Source organism: Pseudophryne corroboree, chromosome 2 (genome assembly GCF_028390025.1).
Source record: "Pseudophryne corroboree isolate aPseCor3 chromosome 2, aPseCor3.hap2, whole genome shotgun sequence".
Classification (NCBI taxonomy): Eukaryota; Metazoa; Chordata; class Amphibia; order Anura; family Myobatrachidae; genus Pseudophryne; species Pseudophryne corroboree.
Window position 1 is genome coordinate 961,530,905 of NC_086445.1, and position 12,681 is coordinate 961,543,585.

The 12,681-nt window shown below is 46.6% G+C and overlaps 2 protein-coding genes across 2 annotated transcripts in view; one reads left to right on the forward strand and one right to left on the reverse strand.

The window, feature by feature from the left end:
- The window catches only part of RBM11 (RNA binding motif protein 11), a 548,228-nt gene that overhangs the window by 370,889 nt on the left and 164,658 nt on the right, over window positions 1-12,681 (forward strand). The window lies entirely within an intron of this gene.
- LOC135050145 (stomatin-like) overlaps window positions 1-12,681 on the reverse strand; it is a 224,866-nt gene that overhangs the window by 10,133 nt on the left and 202,052 nt on the right. The window contains exons 6-7 of the mRNA XM_063956339.1: window positions 2,792-2,995; window positions 1,343-1,477 (exon numbers count right to left, since the gene is read on the reverse strand). Coding sequence (XP_063812409.1) covers window positions 1,343-1,477; window positions 2,792-2,995 — 339 coding nt within the window. The remainder of the gene's footprint in view (window positions 1-1,342; window positions 1,478-2,791; window positions 2,996-12,681) is intronic.

Here is a 12,681-nt window from a genome sequence, read left to right on the forward strand (position 1 = left end):
AGACCTGATCGTAGATGTGCGGAAAAAAACGCACATCTACAATCAAATTCTTTGACATGCAAGTCTGTCCCGCATGACGGATCCCCCCTGCCCCCCTCTGACATGCGAAAGCATCGCACGGCAGTGATACTTTTCCATGTTTCGGGTAGCCTTCTGCCTGCGCAACCTAGCTGCGAAGGCAAACGGCTACCCACCATGTTAAGGGTCGTAGCGGCTGCATGTGACGTCACGCAGCCACTGCAACTCACAGCAGCAATGGTCCGGACACGCCTCCATTGTCTAGACTGCGCCCTTTAAACGGAACATCGACGCCCACAAAATGTGGCGTTGATGCCCCGTTCCCGCCCCCCCCCCTACAGGTCTTGCATATGCACCGCAATCTGACGGAAAACTGCAAAGGGGATCGTCGTTCAGCGACGGGTTTGTGCGAAGGATCGATTCATATGGGATTTCGCAAGGAGATTGACAGGAAGAGGGCTTTTGTGGGTGTGTGGGAGGGGCCTAATAGGGCTCTCACGCAGAGGAGCCTGCTGTACTGTCCCCAGCTACTGGGAAATTCACCACTGGTGACCACTGAGCGAGTTTGAGGCGCAGGGCTGGAAAACGGTCATTACACCTCTAATGAGCAAATAATGCTGCAGCCCCCACCAGGTTATTAAAGTGCACCTATGGTCAGCATACAATGATGACCGGCAATTTGTGGTGGTGTGGTATGACTTGTTTACAGTTATAGGGTCTACAGTCATCAGGTCAACATGAGCATGTCAGCATGGTCAAATTGTTGACATGCAGCATGTCGATATGACAGGGTAGGGTTGAAAATTACCTAATTAATATCCCGGGTTATTGCACGTGAATGCGCATCATCCCGTGATTTTGGTTAGTCTCAAAGGGTCCTAAAGGAATATCCCGGGTCGAGCGTCCCTGCATTTCATCCCAGGTTGCGACCTGGGTTGAAGTTGGAAACGACTGCGGTGCAGTGTGAACGGTAAGCCGGGTCAATGCAACCCAGCACCCCGTTCTCTGCATAGGAGGAGGCGGCTCTTGGAGTTGATCATCTCCATAGGCTGCCTCCTGTAGCAGCGGCGGTGACATCACCAACCCGGCAATATGCCATGTCAGGTCGCAAGTCTGAAAGGGGTCTCAAGCCAGGTCGCACCCGGAAAGCACCCGTGTACAAATTCCCGGGTGCGACCCGGCTCTGCCAATCTGAAAGAGGTATTAAATTATTTGAATTGACAAACAGTGCACAGATGTCGGCCAAAAAAGAAAGAAATAATTCTAACAATAAATAATTTTCCGAAAATAACACTTAATATATGAGAGCATAATTCAATGGTACCTTTGCCCTGGCTTCTCGAGAAGCTTCTGCCTCAGCGGCCATTGCTCTTTGCAGGGATAATGGTAACTTGACATCCTTTATCTCCACACGTTCCACTTTAATTCCCCATTCCTTTGTAGCATCATATAAGGATCTCTGGGGATAGAAAAAAAATCTAAATTTCTTGATCATTTGAAGCACAATTCAGTCAGGATTCTGGGATTATTGTCAGCTCTTTTAGCAAGATGACCAGTGAGAATGGTAAATACAACCACAACACTAGCCAAGTACCCCTAATGGGTATAAATCCCACCCAACCTTTACATTTAATAGCCTGACAACCTGCTCTTACTGCAAGTGCAAAGTTCTACTACTTTGGTATTTAAAAGGGGGAAGCCCTACTGTAGCCCAGTCACTGACAGCCACAAGAGTTCCAATACCATTGTCTCTTCCTGTCATCTCTTGGCTTTGTACTGACAATTTGCTATGCTGTGTAATGTACTCACAAGGGTGGTCATTCCGAGTTGTTCGCTCGCTAGCTGCTTTTAGCAGCATTGCACACGCTAGGCCGCCGCCCTCTGGGAGTGTATCTTAGCTAAGCAGAATAGTGAACGAAAGATTAGCAGAACTGCTACTAAATAATTCCTTGCAGTTTCTGAGTAGCTCCAGACCTACTCCTAGACTGCGATCACCTCGGTCCGTTTAGTTCCTGGTTTGACGTCACAAACACGCCCTGCGTTCGGCCAGCCACTCCCCCGTTTTTCCAGCCACTCCTGCGTTTTTACCTGGCACGCCTGCGTTTTTTAGCACACTCCCTGAAAACGGCCAGTTTCCGCCCAGAAACACCCACTTCCTGTCAATCACACAACGATCACTCGAGCGTTGAAAAAACGTCGCTCGAGCTTGTGTAAATCTACTAAGTTTTGTGTTAAATTACTAAGCACATGGGTGCTGCGTACCATGCGCATGCGCATTTTCCACCAAATCGCTGCGTTGCGAAAAACGTCAACGAGCGAACAACTCGGAATGACCACCAATATACATTATACTTTGCACAATTCAATATAATGCTGTAATATAATAAAAGCAAGATAGGTAAATGAAAGTTCACGAAGTAAAAACAGCTTTATTTATGAGACTTATCTTCTGATTTCCTCTGGATCACCCAGACCATAAACTGCTAGAGTCACAGGGTAGCCACTTTTTTACTTTTCTGTGAAGCATTCTGTGACAGCTTTGATGTATTAGAGAATATGGGGGACAGCAGCTCTGTATCATTTTATAGTATGCAAATTATAGATGTTACTTCAGTGCTGATTGGTTGCCATGGGCAACTTCTCCACTGGCTCACTTCTCCGCTCTTATCACTGTTTAGTAAATGTCCCTCTAAGCTTGTAAAGCCAAACATGGTAATGATTCTTTACATTAACTCATGTCCTTTAGGGTTATATAGGTACTATGAATACTTACACCCATCTGCTCGGCCATCTCCTCGCGGTCTATCAGAATATCCGTTAGACTCTTGGTCCCCAGCATGTTTCTTAGTGTGGTCTGAGCCAGCATTTGGGTTGCTTGATTGGCATTGTCCACTTTAACTACTGTAATAATCGGATTGAAAATACGGTAGAAGACGACAGCGTCAACCATGATGGTTACAGAGTCTTTGGTGAGAACCTGCAAGAAAAATACAGAACACCTGCAATAAACGCACCATCCTTCTTTTGGAAAGTAGCCCAGACTGGTCGCTCCTGTTTATACAGTAGAATCTTAATTCACAGTTATAATTATCGCACTTGTCATGAATGTCCCCTAATATGTTAAAAATAAAATATAACAACATTTGATGAAATAATGCTTACTCCCTTGCCTACTTTTAAAACTAATGGAGAAAATATCTTTGTGTATGTGGTGTATAAATATAGTGCATCCGGAAAGTATTCACAGCGCTTCACTTTTTCCCCATTTTGTTATGTTACAGCCTTATTACAAAATGGAATAAATTTATTTTTTACCTCAAAATTCTACACACAATACTCCATAATGACAACGTGAAAAAGTTTTTTTGAGATTTTTGCAAATTTATTAAAAATAAAAAACTAAGAAATCACATGTACATAAGTATTCACAGCCTTTGCCATGAAGCTCAAATTGAGCTTAGGTGCATCCTGTTTCCACTGATCATCCTTGAGATGTTCCTACAGCTTAATTGGAGTCCACCTGTGGTAAATTCAGTTGATTGGACATGATTTGGAAAGGCACATACCTGTCTATATAAGGTCACACACTTGACAGCGCATGTCTGAGCACAGACCAAGCCTGAAGTCAAAGGAATTGTCTGTAGACCTACGAGACAGGATTGTCTCGAGGCACAAATCCAGAGAAGGGTACAGAAATATATCTGCTGCTTTGAAGTTTCCAATGAGCACAGTGGCCTCCATCATCCGTAAATGGAAGAAGTTCGGAACCACCAAGAATCTTCCTAGAGCTGGCCGGCCATCTAAACTGAGCGATCGGGGGAGAAGGGCCCTAGTCAGGAGGTGACCAAGAACCCGATGGTCACGCTGTCAGAGCTACAGCATTCATCTGTGGAGAGAGGAGAACCTTCCAGAAGAACAACCATCTCTGCAGCAATCCACCGATCAGGCCTGTATGGCAGAGTGGCCAGATGGAAGCCACTCCTTAGTAAAAAGCACATGGCAGCCCGTCTGGAGTTTGCCAAAATGCACCTGAAGGACTCTCACACCATGAGAAACAAAATTCTCTGGTCTGATGAGACAAGGATTGAACTCTTTGGCGTGAATGCCAGGCGTCGTGTTTGGAGGAAACCAGGCATTGCTCATCACCAGGCCAATACCATCCCTACAGTGAAGCAAGGTGGTGGCAGCATCATGCTGTGTGGATGTTTTTCAGCGGCAAGAACTGGGAGACTAGTCAGGATAGAGGGAAAGATGAATGCAGCAATATACAGAGACATCCTGGATGAAAACCTGCTCCAGAGCGCTCTTGACCTCAGACCGGGGTGACGGTCCATCTTTCAGCAGGACAACGACCCTAAGCACACAGCCAAGATATCAAAGGAGTGTCTTCAGGACAACTCTGTGAATGTCCTTGAGTGGCCCAGCCAGAGCCCAGACTTGAATCCGATTGAACATCTCTGGAGAGATTTGAAAATGGCTGTGCACCGACGCTTCCCATCCAATCTGAGAGAGCTTGATAGGTGCTGCAGAGAGGAATTTGCGAAATTGCCCAAAGATGGTGTGTTAAGCTTGTGGCATCATATTCAAAAAGACTCGAGACTATAATTGCTGCCAAAGGTGCATCAACAAAGTATTGAACAAAGGCTGTGAATACTATTCGCAAAAATCTTAAAAAAAACTTTTTTCACGTTGTCATTATGGGGTATTGTGTGTAGAATTTTGAGGGGAAAAATTAATTTATTCCATTTTGGAATAAGGCTGTAACATAACAAAATGTGGAAAAAGTGAAGCGCTGTGAATACTTTCCGGATGCACTGTAAATACTCTGAGGCATAACAAGGTGCAAAAAGCGATTATTTGCTGTAACTCAGTGTAACTGATCTACTCTTGGGGGTAGATTTACTCAATGGGCCTAATTCAGACCTGATCGCTAGGGTGCATTTTTGCATCTCTGCGATCAGGTAGTCGCCGCCCACAGGGGGAGGGGGAAATCGCTGTGCAGGGGTGCGATCGCATGTGCAGGAGAACTGCACAAACAGAAGTTTGTGCAGTCTCTGCACAGCCCAGGACTTACTCTTCCAGTGTGATGATTGGGGCCGGAGCTGACATCAGAAACCCTACCTCCAAACGCCTGGTTCCTCCTGCGTTTCTCCGGACACTCTTTAAAAACGGTCAGATGCCACCCACAAACGGCCTCTTCCTGTCAGTCACCTTGCGATCGCCCGTGCTATTGCTTTTCTCGCACCATCCCGTCGCTGCTCGGCTATCCCCGCCGCTGCGGACTGACGTGCCTGCGCATTGCGGTGCATACGCATGCGCAGTTCAGACCTGATCGCAGACTGTACGAAAACACAGCCTAGCGTTCAGGTCTGAATTAGGCCCATTGTCGGTCTATGAAACCTGCTGAACATTGACAGCATTGACCAATAGTTTTAAAACTGCAATAGGAACTAAGGGGCTAATTCAGACCTGATCGCTGCTGTGCGTTGTCGCCACAGTGGGCGATCATGTCTGAAATACGCATTCGCATGCGCCGCAGTGCGCATGTGCATGCCAGAGATGCTATCAGCATCTCAGCCCAACCACTGCCTCTGCCAGGTTGACAGGCAGAGGCGTTTGCTGGGGGGGGGGGGGGGGGGGGGGGCGAGCTGGCGGCGTTTGGCCGCCATTTGGGGGACGCGGTCCGGCAATGCAGGCGTGACATCACATGCAGCCTCTGCGACCTGGGACGCGACAAGTAGCTCCCTGCCAGCGCACAGGAGCTGCGCAGGTAGGGAGCTACTTGTCAAGTACAAAAGCATCTCTGCTGTGCGATGCTTTTGTACTTGTGCGGTGGGGGTAGGGCCTGACATGCAGGACGGAGTCCCACCACATGTCAGAGTAATGACCGTATATGTGCTAAATTTAGCACATCTACGATCAACTCTGAATTACCCCCAAAATCTTAATCAGGCTTGTTTAGCATTCATTTATGTTGCCATTTTAATAAGGCTACTGGTGCTGATAAATTAGAGAGTCCTTACAATGCTAGTAACACCTGCACACACCCCAAACTTCTACTGTTTAGAAATTCTCTGAAAACATGTACACGAAGGGGGTCATTCCGAGTTGTTCGCTCGCAAGCTGCTTTTAGCAGCTTTGCACACGCTAAGCCGCCGCCTACTGGGAGTGAATCTTAGCTTATCAAAATTGCGAACGAAAGATTAGCAGAATTGCGAATAGACACTTCTTAGCAGTTTCTGAGTAGCTCCAGACTTATTCGGCATCTGCGATCAGTTCAGTCAGTGTCGTTCCTGGTTTGACGTAACAAACACACCCAGCGTTCGCCCAGACACTCCTCCGTTTCTCCAGCCACTCCCGCGTTTTTCCCAGAAACGGTAGCGTTTTTTCACACACTCCCATAAAACGGCCAGTTTCCGCCCAGAAACACCCACTTCCTGTCAATCACACTCCGATCACCAGAACGAAGAAAAAACCTCGTAATGCCGTGAGTAAAATTCCTAACTGCATAGCAAATTTACTTGGCGCAGTCGCACTGCGGACATTGCGCATGCGCATTAGCGACTAATCGCTCCGTTGCAAAAAAAAAATAACGAGCTAACAACTCGGAATGACCCCCCAAATGGCAGCAGGTCCAAAGCTGATTGTGCACTATGCAGTGGACGGCTGTAGCAGATTAATGCAAGGGCAGAAGTAAGAACAGACTCGTAATTCTGGTAAGACTGTATTTTACTTTGCGACCAGAAGATGGCAGTCAAGGACTGTAGCATGTTACTGAATCAGCCAGAGGTGACAGAACTTACAGTACTCATAACCACCAATGTTTCCTGACTCTTGTGAGTAGACATCACTAAAGTCATTATAGGTATATTAATTTATTAATTCTCATAGTTTCAGTAAATGTTCACTTTTTTAACAAACAAAACTACAATGCCTAATAAATTAGCAAAAAACCAGGTGCTGCCAGTCGTTTGATGTTTTAATTATACTTGTAATAAAAGTTCGTAAAGCGCCTCTGTGCAAGATTAAATAGTGACCCATAAGCAGCAGTTTTAAACGGGTGTAGTATGAGTGGCCCACGCTCGGGATCCCGGCGTCCAGCATACCGGCGCCAGCATCCCAACCGCCGGAATGGCGGCAGCAGGGCGAGTGCAAAAGAGCCCCTTGCGGGCTCGGTGGTGCACATAACTATTTATTCTCACTCCAGGGGTGTCTAGGACACCGTGATAGAGAGAGGGGCGACCGGGCACTGGTCGGAGGATATTTTAAAGTGATAAGGAAAAAACCAAAGCTGGACGATTGACAGAGAGAAAATTGCCTCTTTCAATTCTGGTCCTATTTGGTGGTGCGCCCAGAGCTAGGGAGTAACAATACTGGCAAAGGGAGAAAAAGAAAGCTCTTGTGTGGGCGCACTCTTTGTTAAATCTAGGAAGATTCCTAGGATATGTACAGAAAATTAAGTTAAAACATCTGTTTATTATACTAGAATAAAAATACAGTAGTTACCCACATATATGATCCCGTAGTTAATGAAAAAGTAATCTTTATAGAAAAATATTGGAATGTTCTGGTCTGTTAATCACAGGGAGTGATTAGAAAGGTGGGAGACACTTAATTGTCTGACACCTGTTTCTCCTGACTAGTACAGAAATTCTGTATTGATGGGACCAAGAGGAAATCAAAAGAGTATTATGTGTATTAATAAGAGACCATTACTGGGTCAGTACCATACACTTGGCTGGTTAGGCGTCTGTCCCTATAGACATGTGTAGAGTGATGAACAATTATTTAATATAATGATGAAATCTGAATGACGAAACGCGTTGGGAAACCTGGCAGGGACTGCATACCAAGTTAAGAAATAATTTATTATTTATATATTTTAACTGGTATTATATTTTGTGTGTATACTTTTTATCCCATTTTTTAGAAAAAGATTTGTTGTTTTAAAATTATTTGTGAATAAACTGTATTTTATTTTTACTTATTCACCTATAGTGTGAGCTTTTATCATTTTAGACACCAGTGGTCGCTAACCCCCCCCCCCCCCTTGTATATATATATATATATATATATATATATATATATAATAAAAGAGTACTGATTTGTAGAGATGAGCGGGTTCGGTTCGTTGAGATCCGAACCCCCCCGAACTTCACCTATTTTACACGGGTCCGAGGCAGCCTCGGATCTTCCAGCCTTGCTCGGTTAACCCGAACGCGGCCGAACATCATCATCCCGCTGTCGGATTCTCGCGAGATTCGTATTCTATATAAAGAGCCGCACGTCGCCGCCATTTTCCACTCGTGCATTGGAGATTGAACGGAGAGGACGTGGCTGCGTTCTCTCCCTGAAAAGCTCCGTAATCTGTGCTCAGTGTGCTGCAAATATCTGTGCTCAGTGTGCTGCAAATATCTGTGCTCAGTGTGCTGAAAATATCTACGTTCTCTGCCTGAAAACGCTCCATATCTGTGCTCATTGTGCTGCAAATATCTGTGCTCAGTGTGCTGCATTGTAGGGACTGGGGACCACCAGTATATCATTATAGTAGTACAGTACAGTAGGCCATTGCTGTATCTTGCAGCTCTGTGTCAAGTATACTATCTCTGTGCTGCATTATTGTGAGCAGTATATAGTAGGACAGTGCAGCATTTTGGTGACCAGCAGTATACATATATAGTACAGTACAGTAGGCCATTGCTGTATCTTGCAGCTCTGTGTGAAGTATACTATCTCTGTGCTGCATTATTGTGAGCAGTATATAGTAGGACAGTGCAGCATTTTGGTGACCAGCAGTATACATATAAAATAAGAATTTACTTACCGATAATTCTATTTCTCATAGTCCGTAGTGGATGCTGGGGACTCCGTAAGGACCATGGGGAATAGCGGCTCCGCAGGAGACTGGGCACATCTAAAGAAAGCTTTAGGACTAACTGGTGTGCACTGGCTCCTCCCCCTATGACCCTCCTCCAAGCCTCAGTTAGGATACTGTGCCCGGACGAGCGTACACAATAAGGAAGGATTTTGAATCCCGGGTAAGACTCACACCAGCCACACCAATCACACCGTACAACTTGTGATCTGAACCCAGTTAACAGTATGATAACAGAGGAGCCTCTGAACAGATGGCTCCCAACAATAATAACCCGATTTTTGTAACAATAACTATGTACAAGTATTGCAGACAATCCGCACTTGGGATGGGCGCCCAGCATCCACTACGGACTATGAGAAATAGAATTATCGGTAAGTAAATTCTTATTTTCTCTAACGTCCTAAGTGGATGCTGGGGACTCCGTAAGGACCATGGGGATTTTATACCAAAGCTCCCAAACGGGCGGGAGAGTGCGGATGACTCTGCAGCACCGAATGAGAGAACTCCAGGTCCTCCTCAGCCAGGGTATCAAATTTGTAGAATTTAGCAAACGTGTTTGCCCCTGACCAAGTAGCTGCTCGGCAAAGTTGTAAAGCCGAGACCCCTCGGGCAGCCGCCCAAGATGAGCCCACTTTCCTTGTGGAACGGGCTTTTACAGATTTTAGCTGTGGCAGGCCTGCCACAGAATGTGCAAGCTGAATTGTACTACAAATCCAACGAGCAATAGTCTGCTTAGAAGCAGGAGCACCCAGCTTGTTGGGTGCATACAGGATAAACAGCGAGTCAGATTTCCTGACTCCAGCCGTCCTGGAAATATTTTCAGGGGCCTGACAACATCCAGCAACTTGGATTCCTCCAAGTCCCTAGTAGCCGCAGGCACCACAATAGGTTGGTCCAGGTGAAAACGCTGGAACCACCTTAGGGAGAAACTGAGGACGAGTCCTCAATTCCGCCCTGTCCGAATAAAAAATCAGATAAGGGCTTTTACAGGATAAAGCCGCCAATTCTGACACGCGCCTGGCCCAGGCCAGGGCCAACAGCATGACCACTTTCCATGTGAGATATTTTAACTCCACAGATTTAAGTGGTTCAAACCAATGTGACTTTTGGAACCCAAACTACATTGAGATCCCAAATTACCACTGGAGGCACAAAAGGAGGCTGTATATGCAGTACCCCTTTTACAAACGTCTAAACTTCAGGGACTGAAGCTAGTTCTTTTTTGGAAGAAAATTGACAGGGCCGAAATCTGAACCTTAATGGACCCCAATTTCAGGCCCATAGACACTCCTGTTTGCAGGAAATGTAGGAATCGACCCAGTTGAATTTCCTCCGTCGGGCCTTACTGGCCTCGCACTACGCAACATATTTTCGCCAATTGCGGTGATAATGTTTTTGCGGTTACATCCTTCCTGGCTTTAGATCAGGATATGGATGACTTCATCCGGAATGCCTTTTTTTCTTCAGGATCCGGTGTTCAACCGGCATGCCGTCAAACGCAGCCGCGGTAAGTCTTGGAACAGACAGGGTCCTTGCTGGAGCAGGTCCCTTCTTAGAGGTAGAGGCCACGGATCCTCCGTGAGCATCTCTTGAAGTTCCGGTTACCAAGTCCTTCTTGGCCAATCCGGAGCCACGAATATAGTGCTTTCTCCTCTCCATCTTATCAATCTCAGTACCTTGGGTATGAGAGGCAGAGGAGGGAACACATACACTGACTGGTACACCCACGGTGTTACCAGAGCGTCTACAACTATTGCCTGAGGGTCTCTTGACCTGGCGCAATACCTGTCGAGTTTTTTAATCATGTGGACGACTTCTGGGTGAAGTCCCCACTCTCCCGGGTGGAGGTCGTGCTGAGGAAGTCTGCTTCCCAGTTGTCCACTCCCGGAATGAATACTGTTGACAGTGCTATCACATGATTTTCCGCCCAGCGAAGAATCCCTGCAGCTTCTGCCATTGCCCTCCTGCTTCTTGTGCCACCCTGTCTGTTTACGTGGGTGACTGCCATGATGTTGTCCGACTGGATCAACACCGGCTGACCTTGAAGCAGAGGTCTTGCTAAGCTTAGAGCATTGTAAATGGCCCTTAGCTTCAGGATATTTATGTGAAGTGATGTATCCAGGCTTGACCCTAAGCCCTGGATATTCCTTCCCTGTGTGACTGCTCCCCAGCCTCGCAGGCTGGCATCCGTGGTCACCAGGACCCAGTCCTGAATGCCGAATCTGCGGCCCTCTAGAAGATGAGCACTCTGCAACCACCACAGGATGGATACCCTTGTCCTTGGTGACAGGGTTATCCGCTGATGCATCTGAAAATGCGACCCGGACCATTTGTCCAGTAGGTTCCACTGGAAAGTTCTTGCGTGGAATCTAACGAATGGGATTGCTTCGTAGGAAGCCACCATTTTTACCCAGAACCCTTGTGCATTGATGCACTGAGACTTGGTTCGGTTTTAGGAGGTTCCTGACTAGCTCGGATAACTCCCTGGCTTTCTCTTCCGGGAGAAACACCTTTTTTCTGGACTGTGTCCAGGAACATCCCTAGGAAACAGAAGACAAGTCGTCGGAACCAGCTGCGATTTTGGAATATTGAGAATCCAATCGTGCTGCCGCAACACTACCTGAGATAGTGCTACACCGACTTCCAACTGTTCCCTGGATCTTACCCTTATCAGGGAATCGTACAAGTAAGGGATAACTAAAATTTCCTTCCTTCGAAGGGATATCATTTCGGCCATTACCTTGGTAAAGACCCGGGGTGCCGTGGACCATCCCTACGGCAGCGTCTGAACTGATAGTGACAGTTCTGTACCATAACCTGAGGTACCCTTGGTGAGAAGGGTAAATTTTGACATGAAGGTAAGCATCCTTGATGTCCCGAGACATCATGTAGTCCCCTTCTTCCAGGTTCGCAATCACTGCTCTGAGTGACTCAATCTTGAATTTGAACCTCTGTATGTAAGTGTTCAAAGATTTTAGATTTTAGATTTAGATTTAGAATCGGTCTCACCGAGCCGTCTGGCTTCGGTACCACAATAGTGTGGAATAATACCCCGTTCCCTGTTGCAGGAGGGGTACCTTGATTATCACCTGCTGGGAATACAGCTTGTGAATGGCTTCCAAAACTGCCTTCCTGTCAGAGGGAGACGTCGGTAAAGCCGACTTTTGGAAATGGCGAGGGGGAGACGTCTCGAATTCCAATATGTACCCTTGAGATATTACCTGAAGGATCCAGGGGTCTACTTGTGAGTGAGCCCACTGCGCACTGAAATTCATTGAGAACGGGCCCCCACCGTGCCTGAGCTTGTAAGGCCCTAGCGTCATACTGAGGGCTTGGCAGAGGCGGGAAAGGGTTTCTGTTCCTGGGAACTGGCTAATCTCTTCAGCCTTTTTCCTCTCCCTCTGTCACTAGCAGAAAAGAGGAACCTTTTGTCCGCTTGCCAACAAAGGACTGCGCCTGATAATACGGCGTCTTATTTTGAGAGGCGACCTGGGGTACAAACGTGGATTTCCCAGTTGTTGCCGTGGCCACCAGGTCTAAAAGACCGACCCCAAATGTCCCTTTTCAAAGGCAATACTTCCAAATGCCGTTTGGAATCCGCATCACCTGACCATTTTACTGGTAGAATTGGACAAACGCACTTATACTTGATGCCAGTCAGCAAATATTCCGCTGTGCCTCATGCATATATAGAAATGCATCTTTTAAATGCTCTATAGGCAATAATATACTATCCTTATCTAGGATATCAATATTTCCAGTCAGGGAATCTGACCATGCCAACC